General features: G+C 61.6%; 1 protein-coding gene across 3 annotated transcripts in view; it reads left to right on the forward strand.

Moving 5' to 3' along the window:
• Window positions 1-1,637: 1,637 nt before the first annotated feature.
• The window catches only part of SART1 (spliceosome associated factor 1, recruiter of U4/U6.U5 tri-snRNP), a 51,131-nt gene continuing 36,898 nt past the window's right edge, over window positions 1,638-15,870 (forward strand). For 2 of the 3 annotated variants that reach the window (XM_090129563.1, XM_090129564.1), the window contains exons 1-9: window positions 1,638-2,086; window positions 3,636-3,690; window positions 4,708-4,763; window positions 4,862-4,988; window positions 7,334-7,439; window positions 7,552-7,629; window positions 9,792-9,891; window positions 11,658-11,800; window positions 15,554-15,754. In XM_090129563.1, coding sequence (XP_089985689.1) covers window positions 1,765-2,086; window positions 3,636-3,690; window positions 4,708-4,763; window positions 4,862-4,988; window positions 7,334-7,439; window positions 7,552-7,629; window positions 9,792-9,891; window positions 11,658-11,800; window positions 15,554-15,754 — 1,188 coding nt within the window. In that variant the 5' untranslated portion in view covers window positions 1,638-1,764. The remainder of the gene's footprint in view (window positions 2,087-3,635; window positions 3,691-4,707; window positions 4,764-4,861; window positions 4,989-7,333; window positions 7,440-7,551; window positions 7,630-9,791; window positions 9,892-11,657; window positions 11,801-15,553; window positions 15,755-15,870) is intronic. The other variant, XM_090129562.1, reaches the window with a different exon arrangement.

A 15,870-nucleotide genomic window follows, 5' to 3' on the forward strand; every position in this document is an offset into this window, starting at 1 on the left:
CCCCCATAGGGGACAGTGGGACCCTAAAAGTGACATTAATTCCCCATAAGTGACACTGGGACCTTGAAAGTGACACTGGGACCCCATAGGGTGACATTGGGACCCTAAAAGTGGCACTGGGACCCCATAGGGTGACATGAATCCCCCATTGGTGACAGTGGGACCCCATAAGAGACACTGGGACCCCATAGGGGACATTGGGACCCTAAAAGTGGCACTGGGACCCCATAGGGTGACATGAATCCCCCATTGGTGACAGTGGGACCCCATAAGAGACACTGGGACCCCATAGGGGACATTGGGACCCTAAAAGTGGCACTGGGACCCCATAGGGTGACATTGGGACCTCATAGGGTGACATGAATCCCCCATTGGTGACAGTGGGACCCCATAAGAGACACTGGGACCCCATAGGGGACACTGGGACCCTAAAAGTGGCATTGGGACCCTGTAGGTGACATGAATCCCCCATAGGGAACAGTGGGACCCCATAAGAGACACTGGGACCCCATAGGGTGACATTGGGACCCTAAAAGTGGCACTGGGACCCCATAGGGTGACATGAATCCCCCATTGGTGACACTGGGACCCCATAGGGGACATTGGGACCCTAAAAGTGGCACTGGGACCCCATAGGTGACATTAATCCCCCATTGGTGACACTGGGACGCCATAAGAGACACTGGGACCCCATAGGGGACACTGGGACCCTAAAAGTGGCACTGGGACCCTATAGGTGATATGAATCCCCCATTGGTGCCACTGGGACCCCATAAGTGACACTGGCACCCTAACAGTGACACTGGGACCTCATAGGTGACATTGGGATTCCATAGAGTGACATTAATCCCCCGTAGGTGACAGTGGGACCCTAAAAGTGGCACTGGGACCCCATAGGGTGACATGGAGTCCCCCATTGGGAACAGTGGGACCCCATAAGAGACAGTGGAACCCCATAGGGTGACATTGGGACCCTAAAAGTGGCACTGGGACCCCATAGGTGATATGAATCCCCCATTGGTGACACTGGGACCCCATAAGTGACACTGGGACCCCATAGGGTGACATTGGGACCCTAAAAGTGGCACTGGGACCCCATAGGTGACATGAATCCCCCATAGGGGACACTGGGACCCTAAAAGTGACACTGGGACCTCATAAGTGGCATTGAGGTCCCATAGGTGACACTGGGACCCCATAGGGTGACATTGGGATCCCATAGGTGGCACTGGGACCCCATAGGTGACACTGGGACCCTATAGGGTGACATGGAGTCCCCATTGGGTGACACTGGGCCCCCATAGGCGACCATGGGACCCTAAAAGTGCCATTAAAATCCCATAGGTGGCACTGGGACCCCACAGAGTGCCATTAAGTCCCCATAGGTGACATTGGAGACCCCATAGGTGACACTGGGACCCTAAAAGTGACCCTGGGACCCCATCAGTGCCATTAAGGCCCCATAGGTGGCGCTGTGACCCCACAGAGCGCCTCCCTTATCCACCACCCACAGCCCCGCCTACTTCCGGAGCGCGCCTTTCGCTCAGCCAATCACCACCGCGAGTTCGCAAGGAGGGGGCGGAGCGATGCCGCTCCCTTGGCAACGCGACGGAAGTTCCGGTATTCCCTCAGCGACGCACCAGAAGTTCAGCCGTTCCCTTAGCAACGCGCAGGAAAGCTCGACCGTTGCCTAGGTAACGCACCGGAAGTTCTTCCCAGCGGAAGCGGAAGTCGAGCGGGACCGGAAGTGGCGCGCGAACCGCCATGGGCTCCTCGAAGAAGCACCGGGGGGAGCGCGGAGGGACCGAAGCCTCGGAGGAGGCGACGGGGAGCGCGGGGCGGCCCAGGGAGCACCGCAAACATCGGCACCGCGCCGGGGAGCGGCGGGGAAAACGGAGCCGGTCCCGGGGGGAGAGGAGCGGAGCCGGAGGGACCGGAACCGGGACCGGGCCTTCGTCGGGGGGTTCGGGCCGAAGGGGGGGGTCTGAGGAAACGGCGGCGGCGAGGAGCGGCCATGGGAGAACGGATGGAGGAGAGAGCGGGAGGAGGAGCAAGAGGGAACGGAGGGAGGAGCGGGAGGAGAGCGGTGAGTGGGGGGGAGGGGGGGGGTGGGGGAGGGAGATGGGGGGGGAGGTGAGGAGGGGAAGTGGGGAGATGGGGGGAGGGGGGGGAGAGGGGAGATGAGATGGGAGATGGGGGAGGTGAGGGGGAGGGGGAGAAGTGGGGGAGATGAGTAGGGGGGAAATGGGGGCGATATGAGGGGAGGGAGTGGGGGGGAGATGGGAAGTTGAGGGGGGGATGGGGAGAGGGGTGGAGGTGGGAGGGAGGATATGAGGGGGGGAAGAGGGGAGATGACGGGGGAGATAGGGGTGAGGAGGGGGGAAATGGGGGAGGCAGGGTGGAGGGGGGGAGGCGTGAGGGATGAGGAGGGGGGAAATGGAGGGGGTGGTGTGAGGGGAGGGAGTGGGGGGGAGATGGGAAGTTGGGGGGGGAAGAGGGTGAGGGGGGAAGCAGGGAGATGGGGGTGAGGGGGAGAGGGGTGGAGGTGGGAGGGGGGAGATGAGGGGGGACATAGGGGCGAGGAGGGGGGAGATGGAGGGGATGAGGAGGGGGGAAATGGGGGGGTGGTATGAGGGGAGGGAGGGGGGGAGGGGGAGGGATGTGGGGAGTGGGAGGAGATGGGGGGGGATATGGGGGGAGAGTGGGGTGGGGGAGAGATGGGGGGGGATGGGAGGGGGGGAGATGGGGGGGAAATGGGGCGGGATGGGGAAATGGGGGGGAGACGAGGAGGAGGAAACGGGGGGGGGAGATGAGGGGGAAACAGGGGGGAGATTTGGGGGGGCTGGGGGGGGTAGTAGGTGGTGTGGGAGGGGATGGGGGGCATTTTGGGCAGGGGTGGGGGAGAAATTTGGAGGGGGGGGATATTGGGGGCCTGGGGGGGCATTTGGGGGGGATGGGGGTTTATAGGGGGGGTGGGGATAATTTTGGGGGTGTTGGAGAGAGGTTGGGGGCTGGGGGGGAAATTTGAGGGGGGTGGGGGGATATTGGGCATTTGAGGGGTTATGGGGGGGGGTGGGGGGTTGATATTGGGGGGAAAGGGGTGGGGGGCTTGGGGGAGATTGGGGGGGTGAGGGGGTAATTTGGGGGGGGTTGGGAGGTGAATTTGGGGGGGAGGTTGGGGGGCATTTGGAGGAGGTGGGAGTAATTTTGGGCAGGGTGGGGGTAATTGAGGGGGGCTGGGGGGTAAATTTGGGGGGGGGTGAGGGGGGAGACTGGGGAGGAGGGTAATTTGGGGGGGGGAAGGACTGGGGGGGGGGGGGATTGGAGGGAGATGGGGGCCTGGGGGGTATTTGGGGGGTGAGGGGAGATCAGGCAGGGGGGGCATTTTGGGGGGGGGGGGGGGAGAGGGGAGGGTGTAAATTTTGGGGGGGTTGGGGGGCATTTTTGGGGGCGTTGGAAGGTTTTGGGGTGGGGGGCATTCAGGAGGGGGATATTGGGGAGCATGGGGTTTTTTTTGGGGGGGGTTGGTGGTAATTGGGGTGGGGGTAGTTTGGAATTTGGGGTGCTGATGGGGGGGATATTGGGGGGGGGGGAAGACTCTTATTTGTTGTTTCCCTTTGTGCCCCCCCCCCCAGCTGCCCCCCCCAAGGCCGCCTCAGGGGAGACCTCACTCAGCGTGGAGGAGACCAAGTGGGTGTTGTGCCCCCCCCTCAAATTCTTGGGTTCCCCCTCCACCCCAAAAAGGGATTTCCCTCAAAATTTCTTCCCCCCCCCCCAAAATTCGGTTCTTTCCTACATTCCCCCCCCCCTTTCCTCCCACTGTTCCCCTCCAAACTTTTGTGCCCCCCCCCAGTTAATGGCACCACTCAACCACTCCAAACCCACGACCCCCCCCCCATCAAACTCATGTTCTCTTTTTCCAACCCATGGCCCCCCCCCAAATCCATCAGACCCCCCCCCCAAACCCACGCCCCCCTTTTCCAATTAATGGGACCCCCCAAATCCATGAGACCCCCCCCAAACTTTTGTGCCCCCCCCCAAATTTACAGCCTCCCCCCTTTCCAAACCTGTGCGACTCCCCCCCCAAATTATGACCCCCCCCGAAGCCCATTTCCCCACCATCCTTCCTTGGCCCCCCCCCCCCAAACTTCTGTGCCCCCCCACCGCAAACTTACACCCCCCTCTTCCAAATCTATGGGACCCCCAAACTTATGACCCCCCCCCAAACCCGTGGGACACCCCCCAAATTTACACCGCCCCCCCCTTTTCCAAATCCATGGGACCCCCAAACTTATGACCCCCCCCCAAACTTACACTCCCCTCTCAATGCATGGGACCCCCCCCAATCATTTGTGCCCCCCCCCAAACCCATGTGACCCCCCCTCCCCCCCCAATGTGTGGGACCCCCCCAAACATTTGTGCACCCCCCCCATACTTACACCCCCCCCTTTCCAAACCCATGGGACCCCCTAAACTTATGACCCCCCCCGAAACCCATGTGACCCCCCCTTCCCCTCCCAATGCGTGGGACCCCCCTCCAAAACATTTTTGCCCCCCCAAACTTACACCCTCCCTTTTCCAAATCTATGGGATTCCCCAAATTTTACCCTCCCTCCCCCAAACCCATGGGGCAACTTTTGTGCCCCCCCCAAAAATTTATGGCCACCCCCCCAAACTCACCCCCCCCTTCTCCTCCCCCCCCCCCAGCAAACTCCGTGCCAAGCTGGGCCTGAAACCCCTGGAGGTCTCCGCCCCTAAAAAAGGTACAAAACCCCCCCAAAACCACCAAAATCCCCCCAGAAAGGGGGGGTCCACCCCTCCCCACGACCCCCCCCCCACCACAAATGTCCCCCCCCCCCAGAAACGGGCAGCCAGGAGCAGCCAGTGGTGGCCGACGTGGTGAACCCCATGGCGATGAAGCAGCGGCAGGAGATCCGGGAGAGGCTGGCAGCTGCCAAGGAGAAAAGGCTGCAGAACCAGAAATTGGGGTGGGTTTTGGGGGGGGGGGGGCAACGGGGGGGGGGTGTCCTGGGGGGGGTTGGAGGTGGGGGGGGGGGGGATTTGGAGGGGTTTGGGGGCAGTTTGAGGGGGTTATGGGGGCAGGAAAGTGGTAGAGAAGCGGCTGCAGAGCCAGAAAGTGGGGTGGGTTTTATGGGGGGGCAACTGGGTAGGGGGTGCTGGGGGGGCTGGGGGGGTCCTGGGGGGGTTGGAGGGGCTGGGGGGGGTCGGGAGGGGGCCTGGAGGGGTTTGGGGGGGAATTTGGGGGGGTTTGGAAGGAGTTTGAGGGGGTTATGGGGGCAGGAAAGTGATAGAGAAGGGGCTGCAGAGCCAGAAAGTGGGGTGGGTTTTATAGGGGGGGGCAGATGGGGGGTCTGGGGGGGGATTTTTGGGGGTTTGACGGGGTTATGGGGGCAGGAAAGTGATAGAGAAGGGGCTGCAGAGCCAGAAAATGGGGTGGGTTTTATGGGGGGGGACAACTGGGGGGGTTGGGAGGGGGGCTGGGGGGGTGTGTGGGGGGGTTATGGGGGCAGGAAAGTGGAAGAGAAGTGGCTGCAGATGCAGAAAGTGGGGTGGGGGGGGTCGGGGGGGGCTTGGAGGGGGCCTGGGGGGGGGTTGAGGGGGGCTTTGGGGGCAGGAAAGTGGAAGAGAAGTGGCTGCAGAGGCAGAAAGTGTGTGGGGGGGGGACTGGGGGGGGTCATGGGGGGGCTTGGAGGGGGCCTGGGGGCTTGGAGGGATTTAGGGGGGGTCTTGGAGGGGGCCTGGGGGGGTTTGGGGGGGTTATGGGGGCAGGAAAGTGGAAGTGGCTGCAGAGGCAGAAAGTGGGGTGAGTTTGTGGGGGGGGGGCAACTGGGGGGAAGTCCTGGAGGGGTTTGGGGGGGCTGGGAGGGGGCCTCATTTTGCCCCAAAATCCCCACTTTTTGTCCCAATATTAATACTTTACCTCCCAAAAGTCATCACTTTGCCCTCAAAATGGACGCTTTTTACCCCAAAATCATCTCTTTTTGCCCCAAAATTGCCTATTTGCTCCGATACACTTTTTGCCCCCAAATCCCCACTTTTTGCCCCAATATAAATACTTTGTCCCCCCCCAAATCCCCCCCCTTTTTGCCCACAGATTCCCCCTTTTTGCCCCAATATAAATACTTTATCCCCCCAAAATCCCCACTTTTTGCCCCCCCAAAATCCCCACTTTTTGCCCCCCCAAAATCCCCACTTTTTGCCCCCCCAAAATCCCCACTTTTTGCCCCCCCAAAATCCCCACTTTTTGCCCCCAAATCCCCACTTTTTGCCCCAATACACTTTGCCCCTTCAAATCCCCACTTTTTCCCCCAAATCCCCACTTTTTGCCCCAATATAAGTACTTTTTGCCCCCAAATCCCCACTTCTTCCCCCACTATAAATACCTTGTCCCCCAAATCCCCCCTTTTTGTCCCCCAAATCCTCACTTTTTGCCCCCAAATCCCCCCTTTTTGCCCCAATATACTTTGCCCCCCAAAGTCCCCACTTTTTGCCCCCCAAAATCCCCACTTTTTGCCCCCAAATCCCCACTTTTTGCCCCAATACACTTTGCTCCTCCAAATCCCCACTTTTTCCCCCACTATAAATACCTTGTCCCCCAAATCCCCCCTTTTTGCCCCCAAATCCCCCCTTTTTGCCCCCAAATCCCCCCTTTTTGCCCCAATATACTTTGCCCCTCTAAATCCCCCTTTTGCTCCCAAATCCCCACTTTTTGCCCCAATATAAGTACTTTTTGCCCCCAAATCCCCACTTCTTCCCCCACTATAAATACCTTGTCCCCCAAATCCCCCCTTTTTCCCCCAAATCCCCCCTTTTTCCCCCAAATCCCCCCTTTTTCCCCCAAATCCCCCCTTTTTGCCCCAATATACTTTGCCCCCCAAAATCCCCACTTTTTGCCCCCCAAAATCCCCACTTTTTGCCCCCAAATCCCCACTTTTTCCCCCACTATAAATATCTCGTCCCCCAAATCCCCCCTTTTCGCCCCCAAATCCCCACTTTTTCCCCCAAATCCCCCCTTTTTGCACCAATATAAATACTTTTTTCCCCCAAATTCCCACTTTTTGCCCCCAAATCCCCACTTTTTCCCCCAAATTCCCCACTTTTTGCCCCAATTTAAAGACTTTGTCCCCCAAATCCCCCCTTTTTGCCCCCAAATCCCCATATTTACCCCCAGATCTCCTCCCCCAACCCACCCCATCCCTCCCCAACCTCTCACTTTTCCCCCCCCCCAAACGCCCCCTTTCTCCCCCCGCAATCACCAATCCCCCCCCCCCCGCCTCCGTTTGCCCAAAACGTGCCTTTTTTGCCCCAAAAGGAAGGTGAAGCCTTTGGGTGAAGGTGAGCCTTGGTTGGACGACGCGGCCGCCTGGATCGAGCGCTCCCGGCAGCTGCAAAAGGAGAGGGAAATGGCTGAGAAAAGGGTGGGGGGTTTTATTTTATTTTATTTTGGGGGGGGGGGGGGCTTTGAGGGACCCCCCCCTCCCCCGTTATCCTCCAAGGCTGAGGATTTGGGGTGAAACGAGGCGGTTTTAGGAAAAGCTGCTGGAGGAGATGGAGCAGGAGTTCGGCGTCAGCAGCTTGGTGGAGGAGGAGTTCATGAGGAGGAAGAGGGTGAGGGGGGGGGGAATTGGGGGGGGGGGTTATGGGGGGGGAATTGGGGTCGTGGGGGGTTATGGGGCAGTGGGGGGGGCAATGGGGAATGGGGGGGATGGGGAAATGGGGGAACGGGGGGAGAATGGGGGGGGAAATGGGAATGGGGGGGGAAGGGGGGGAATGGGGGAATGAGGGGGGAATGGGGGGGCAATAGGGTAAGAATGGGGCAATGGGGGGGCAGTGGGGGAGAAATGGGGGGGAAGGGGGGGCAATATGGTGGGAATGGGGCAATGGGGTCAGTGGGGGAGAAATGGGGGGGAATGGGGCAGTGGGGGGGAATGAGGGGGGAAATGGGGGAATGAGGGGGGAAATGGGGGGGAAGGGGGGGCAATATGGTGGGAATGGGGCAATGGGGTCAGTGGGGGAGAAATGGGGGGGGAAGGGGGGAATGGGGGGAAGGGGGCAATGGGGGAATGAGGGGGGAAATGGGGGGGAAGGGGGGGGCAATATGGTGGGAATGGGGCAATGGGGTCAGTGGGGGAGAAATGGGGGGGGGAAGGGGGCAATGGGGGGGGAATGGGGCAATGGGGGGGAAGGGGGGAATGAGGGGGGAAATGGGGGGGAAGGGGGGACAATATGGTGGGAATGGGGCAATGGGGTCAGTGGGGGAGAAATGGGGGGGAGGGGGGAATGGGGGGAAGGGGGCAATGGGGGAGGAATGGGGGGGAAGGGGGCAGTGGGGGGGCAATTGGGGCAATTTGGTGAAAGGGGCAATGGGGGGAACTGGGGGGGGCAGTGGGTCAATGGGGGGGCAATTGGGGAAATGGGGGGAGTGGGGCAATGGGGGGGGAGTGGGGGAATGGGGGGGCAATGGGAAATGGGGGGGATGGGGCAACGGGGGGGGAAATGGGGGAGCAACGGGGGGGAATTGGGGCAATTCAGGGGGAATTGGGGGAATGGGGCAATTGGGGGGGCAATTGGGGAAATGGGGGTGCAGTGGGGGGGGAATGGGGTGGGAATGGGGGGAAAATATGGGAATGGGGGGAAAATGGGGAGATGGAGGGGGAAGGGGGCAATGGGGGGGAAATGGGGAAATGGGGGTGGGAAGGGGGAAATGGGGGGGGCAGTGGGGGGGGGAACGGGGCGGAGTGGGGCAATATGGTGGGAAATGGGGCAGTGGGGGGGCATTGGGGGGGGCAATGGGGTCCCGTTGGAATCAGGGGTCCCTATGGGGTCCCTTTGGGGTCAGGGGTTTCTATGGAGTCTCTATGGGATCCCTTTGGGGTCAGGGGTCCCTATGGGGTCTTTATGGGTTCGCTTTAGAATCTGGGGTTCCTATGGGGTCTCCGTATGGGGTCAGGGGTCTCTATGGGGTCCCTATGGGGTCAAGGGTCTCTATGGGGTCCGTTTGGAATCTCTTCGGAATCAGGGGTTCCTTTGGGGTCAGGGGTCTCTATGGGGTCTCTATGGGCTTCCTTTGGAATCAGGGGTCTTTATAGGGTCCTTATGGGGTCAGGGGTCTTTATGGGGTCTTTATGGGTTCGCTTTGGAATCAGGGATTCCTATGGGGTCCCTTTGGGATCAGAGGTCTCTATGGGATCCCTTTGGAATTAGGGGTCCCTATGGGGTCCCTATGGGGTCTTTATGGGGTTCCTTTGGAATCAGGGGTTCCTATGGGATCCCTTTGGGGTCAGGGGTCCCTATGGGGTTCCTTCAGGGTCAGGGGTCCCTATGGGGTCCCTTTAGAATCACGGGTCTGTATGGGGTCCCTTTGGGGTCAGGGGTCTCTATGGAGTCTCTATGGGATCCCTTTGGGGTCAGGGGTCTCTATGGAGTCCCTATGGGATCCCTTTAGGGTCAGGGGTCCCTATGGGGTCCCTTTAGAATCACGGGTCTGTATGGGGTCCCTTTGGGGTCAGGGGTCTCTATGGAGTCTCTATGGGATCCCTTTGGGGTCAGGGGTCTCTATGGAGTCTCTATGGGATCCCTTTGGGGTCAGGGGTCTCTATGGAGTTTCTATGGGATCTCTTTGGGGTCAGGGGTCCGTATGGGGTCCCTTTAGAATCACAGGTCCGTATGGGGTTCCTTTGGGGTCAGGGGTCTCTATGAAGTCTCTATGGGGTCCCTTTGGGGTCAGGGGTCCGTATGGGGTCCCTTACGGTGCCCTTGCTGCCCCCCAGGAGCTGTACAGCTCTCGGGACCTGCAGGGCCTGGCAGTGCAGCACGACCCCTCAGCCATCCGCGAGGGGCAGACCCTGGTGCTCACCCTCAAGGACAAAGGTGAGGGGGGGTCCCAAAATGGCCCCCCCATATCCCAAATGCCCCCCTCCCCCATATCCCCAGTGACCCCAAATGCCCACCCATCTCCATGCTGGGTGCCCTTGTGGTCTCCCCATGTCCCCCCCACAGGATCCCCCCCATATCCGCCCCCCGCACTGTGCCCCCCCCTCCCACCATGGTGCCCCCCCATGATCTCCCCCCCCACGTTCCCACCCTATACACCCATATCCCTTCTATACCCCCCCCAACCCCCCTGTATCTCTCTTGTACCCCCCCTATATCTCCCCATATTCTCCCCTATGACCCCCCCATACACCCCATAACCCCTCGTATCCCCCCCCCTCGTATCCCCCCCCCTCGTATCCCCCCCCCTCGTATCCCCCCCCTCATATCCCCATTACACGCCCCCCCCAGTCCCACCCAACCCCCCCATTCCCTCCCACATCCCTCCCATATCCCACCCTGATGGCCCCCCATGTCACCCCATGATGCTCCCCCCATATCCCCCCCCATATCCCCCCAACCCCCCACCAGTGACCCCCAAATCCCCCCCCAACCCCCCCCAATGACCCCCCCGCCCCCCCAGGTGTCCTGGAGGACTCAGAGGACGTCCTGCTCAACCCCACTCTGATACCCCCCAAATCCCCCCCAAATCCCCCCCAATGACCCCCATATCCCCCCAAACGCCCCCCCAATGACCCCCAAATCCCCCCCCAACCCCCCCCAATGACCCCCCCGCCCCCCCAGGTGTCCTGGAGGACTCAGAGGATGTTCTGCTCAACCCCACTCTGATACCCCCCAAATCCTCTCATACCCTTCCATATCCCCCCAAATCCCCCCCAATGACCCCCATACTCCCCCAAATCCTCCCCAATGACCCCCCTGCCCCCCCCAAACCCCCCCCCAATGACCCCCCCGCCCCCCAGGTGTCCTGGAGGACTCAGAGGACGTCCTGCTCAACCCCACTCTGATACCCCCCAAATCCCCCCCAAATCCCCCCCAATGACCCCCATATCCCCCCAACCCCCCCCCAACGACCCCCCCCGCCCCCCCCAGGTCTCCTGGAGGACTCAGAGGACGTCCTGCTCAACCCCACTCTGATACCCCCCCCATACACCCCAAATCCCCTCATACCCTTCCATATCCCCCCAAATCCCCCCCAATTGCCCCCATACTCCCCCAAATCCCCCCCAATGACCCCCATATCCCCCCAAACCCCCCCCAACGACCCCCCCCGCCCCCCAGATGTCCTGGAGGACTCAGAGGACGTCCTGCTCAACCCCACGCTGATCCCCCCCAAATCCCCCCTGAATCCCCTCATACCCACCCCATACCCCCCAAAATCCCCCCCAATGACCCCCATATCCGCCCCCAACCCCCCCCCAATGACCCCCCTCGCCCCCCCAGGTGTCCTGGAGGACTCAGAGGACGTCCTGCTCAACCCCACTCTGATACCCCCCCCATACACCCCAAATCCCCTCATACCCTTCCATATCCCCCCAAATCCCCCCCAATTGCCCCCATACTCCCCCAAATCCCCCCCAATGACCCCCCAACCCCCCCATACCTCCCCAACTGCCCCCCAATGACCCCCCCACCCCCCCAGGTGTCCTGGAGGACTCAGAGGACGTCCTGCTCAACCCCTCTCTGATACCCCCCAAATCCCCCCCATATCCCCCCCAATGACCCCCATATCCCCCCCAATGACCCCCATATCCCCCCAAACGCCCCCCCAATGACCCCCAAATCCCCCCCCGCCCCCCCAGGTGTCCTGGAGGACTCAGAGGACGTCCTGCTCAACCCCACCCTGGCGGAGGCGGAGGCGGCGGCGCAGAACGCGGAGCTGCGGCGCAGGAAGCCGGGCTACGACCCCTATGGGGAGGGGGACGCAGGGGACGGAGCCACCAAGGTGGGGGGGGGGGGGCACCCCGTGTGTCACCTCCTTGTGTCACCCCATGGGGGTCACCCCTCGTGTCACCCCCTCGTGTCACCCCCTCGTGTCACCCCCTCGTGTCACCCCTTGTGTCACCCCATGGGGGTCACCCCCTTGTGTCACCCCATGGGGGTCACCCCCTTGTGTCACCCCCTTGTCACCCCATGGGGGTCACCTCCTTGTGTCACCCCCTTGTGTCACCCATGGGGGTCACCCTGTCTGTCACCCCCTTGTGTCACCCCATGGGGGTCACCCCCTTGTGTCACCCCCTTGTGTCACCCCATGGAGGTCACCCCCTTGTGTCACCCCCTTGTGTCACCCATGGGGGTCACCCCTTGGGTCACCCCATGGGGGTCACCCTGTCTGTCACCTCATGTGTCACCCCATGGGGGTCACCCCCTTGTGTCACCCCCTTGTGTCACCCCCTTGTGTCACCCCCTTGTGTCACCCCCTTGTGTCACCCCCTTGTCACCCCATGGGGGTCACCCCCTTGTGTCACCCCCTTGTGTCACCCCCTTGTGTCACCCCCTTGTGTCACCCATGGGGGTCACCCTGTCTGTCACCCCCTTGTGTCACCCCCTTGTGTCACCCCCTTGTGTCACCCCCTTGTGTCACCCCCTTGTGTCACCCATGGGGGTCACCCCTTGGGTCACCCCATGGGGGTCACCCTGTCTGTCACCTCATGTGTCACCCCATGGGGGTCACCCCCTTGTGTCACCCCCTTGTGTCACCCCATGGGGGTCACCCCTTTTGCCACTCCTTGGGTCACCCCTCATGTCACCCCATGGGGGTAACCCCATGTGTCACCTCCTTGTGTCACCCCATGAGTGTAACCCCTTGTGTCACCTCCTTGTGCCACCCCATTGGGGTCACCCCTCACGTCACCCCATGGGGGTCACCTCCTTGTTTCACCCCTTGTGTCACCTCCTTGTGCCACCCCATGGGTGTCACCCCTTGTGTCACCCCATGGGGGTCACCCCTTGTGTCCCTCCGTGTGTCACCCCATGGGGGTCACCCCTTGGGTCACCCCATGGGGGTCACCCTTTGTGTCACCCTTTGTGTCACTCCATGGGGGTCACCTCCTTGTGTCACCCCATGGAGGTGACCCCGTGTGTCACCCTGTGTTGCACCCCATGGGGGTGACCCCGTGTGTCACCTCCTTGTGCCACCCCATGGGGGTCACCTCCTCGTGTCACCCCTCGTGTCACCCCTCGTGTCACCCCTCGGGGGTCACCCCCTTGTGTCACCCCATGGAGGTCACCCCCTTGTGTCACCCCCTTGTCACCCCATGGGGGTCACCCCCTTGTGTCACCCCCTTGTGTCACCCCCTTGTGTCACCCATGGGGGTCACCCCCTTGTGTCACCCCCTTGTGTCACCCCATGGGGGTCACCCCTTTTGCCACTCCTTGGGTCACCCCTCATGTCACCCCATGGGGGTAACCCCGTGTGTCACCTCCTTGTGTCACCCCATGAGTGTAACCCCTTGTGTCACCTCCTTGTGCCACCCCATTGGGGTCACCCCTCATGTCACCCCATGGGGGTCACCTCCTTGTTTCACCCCTTGTGTCACCTCCTTGTGCCACCCCATGGGTGTCACCTCCTTGTGTCACCCCATGGGGGTCACCTCCTTGTGTCACCTCCTTGTGTCACCCCATGGGGGTCACCCCTTGTGTCACCCCTTGGGTCACCCCATGGGGGTCACCCTTTGTGTCACCCTTTGTGTCACTCCATGGGGGTCAGCTCCTTGTGTCAGCTCCTTGTGTCACCCCATGGAGGTGACCCCGTGTGTCACCCTGTGTTTCACCCCATGGGGGTGACCCCGTGTGTCACCTCCTTGTGCCACCCCATGGGGGTCACCTCCTTGTGTCACCCCTCGTGTCACCCCTCGTGTCACCCCTCGTGTCACCCCATGGGGGTCACCCCCTTGTGTCACCCCCTTGTGTCACCCCCTTGTGTCACCCCATGGGGGTCACCCCCTTGTGTCACCCCCTTGTGTCACCCCATGGGGGTCACCCCCTTGTGTCATCTCCTTGTGCCACCCCATGGGGGTCACCCCGTGTGTCACCCCGTGTGTCGCCTCCTTGTGTCACCCCATGGGGGTCACCCCTTGTGTCCCCCCATGTGCCACCCCATGGGGGTCACCCCGTGTGCCACCTCCTTGTGCCACCCCATGGGGGTCACCTCCTTGCGTCACCTCCTTGCGTCACCTCCTTGCGTCACCCCTTGTGTCACCCCTTGTGCCACCTCCTTGTGTCACCCCATGGGGGCCACCCCTTGTGCCACCCCTTGTGCCACCTCCTTGTGTCACCCCATGGGGGTCACCCCGTGTGTCACCCTTTGTGTCACCCCTTGTGTCACCTCTTTGTGTCACCCCATGCATTACTGGGTCACCTCATTGGGGCCACCTCGTGTGCCACCTCGTGTGTCACTGGGCCACCTCCTGTGCCACCTGTTGGGCCACCTCGCGTGCCATCTTTTGTGTCACTGTGCCACCTCGTGTGCCACCTCTTCTGTCACCTCTTCTGTCACTGGGCCACCTCGTACATCACCTCCTCAAGCTGTGCCCCCCCCACTTATCCCTGTGTCCCCCCCCCACACTTTGTCCCCCCCCTGCTTATCCCTATTGTCACTCCCACTTCGTCCCCCCCCCCCCAATTTGTCCCCCCCCAACTTATCCCTACATCACTTCCTCAAGCCCTCAAGCTGTGCCCCCCCACATTAATCCTTATATCACCCCCACTTTGTACCACCCCACTTTGCCCCCCCCCTTATCCCTACATCGCCTCCTCAAGCTGTGCCCCCCCCCATTTATCCCTATGCCCCCCCCACTTTGTCCCCCCCCACTTATCCCTGTGTCCCCCCCGCACTTTGTCCCCCCCCCAAGTTATCCCTACATCACCTCCTCAAGCTGTGCCCCCCCCCCATTTATCCCTATGTCCCCCCCATTTTGTTCCCCCCCCACTGTTCCCCCCCAGCTTATCACTACATCACCTCCTCAAGCTGTGCCGCCCCCCATTTATCCCTATGCCACCCCCACTTTGTCCCCCCCCCACTTTGTACCCCCCCCTTATCCCTACATCACCTCCTCAAGCTGTGCCCCCCCCATTTATCCCTATGCCCCCCCATTTTGTTCCCCCCCCCACTTTGTCCCCCCCCCACTTATCCCTACATCGCCTCCTCAAGGTGGGCCCCCCCCATTTATCTCTTTGTCACCCCCCCCCCCACTTATCCCTACATCATCTTCTCAAGCTGCCCCCCCCATTTATCACTATGCCCCCCCCACTTTGTCCCCCCCCCACTTTGTACCTCCCCCCTTATTCCTACATCACCTCCTCAAGCTGTGCCCCCCCCATTTATCCCTATGCCCCCCCCAATTTGTTCCCCCCCACACTTATCCCTACGTCACCTTCTCAACGTGCCCCCCCCATTTATCACTTTGTCCCCCCCCACTTTGTCCCCCCCCAGCTTATCCCTACATCACCTCCTCAAGCTGTGCCCCCCCCACTTATCCCTGTATCACCCCCCCACTTTGTCCCCCCCCACTTTATCCCCCCCCCACTTATCCCTACATCACCTCCTCAAGCTGTGCCCCCCCCCATTTATCCCTATGCCCCCCCCACTTTGTACCCCCCACTTATCCCTACATCACCTCCTCAAGCTGCACCCCCCCCCCATTTATCCCATCTCCCCCCCTCCCCCCCAAATTAACTCTTCTCCCCCCCATTTCAGCCCCCCCCCCACAGCCTCCTGCCGCAATACGATGAGGTTTTGACCCCCCCCCAACGCCCCACCTTCCGCCTGGGACCCCACGGCACCGCGGGGGGGGAGGGGGCGGCGCAGGGAATTGGGGGGGGGGCGGCCGGCCCCGAAGTGCAGAGCCTGGAGTTGCCCCCCCTGCGCCTGGCAGCTGAGTATCTGAGCCCTGAGGAGGTGAGGGGGGGGCAGCTGGGGGGGGGCGGGGGGGGGATTGGGGGAGGGGAGATTTGGGGGGGGGGTTGCGGACGGGGGAGAGATTTTGGGGGGGGGGAGATTTGGGGGGGGGTTGC

The sequence above is a fragment of the Phasianus colchicus genome, chromosome 37 (genome assembly GCF_987193195.1).
Source record: "Phasianus colchicus chromosome 37, bPhaCol1.hap1.1, whole genome shotgun sequence".
NCBI lineage: Eukaryota > Metazoa > Chordata > Aves > Galliformes > Phasianidae > Phasianus > Phasianus colchicus.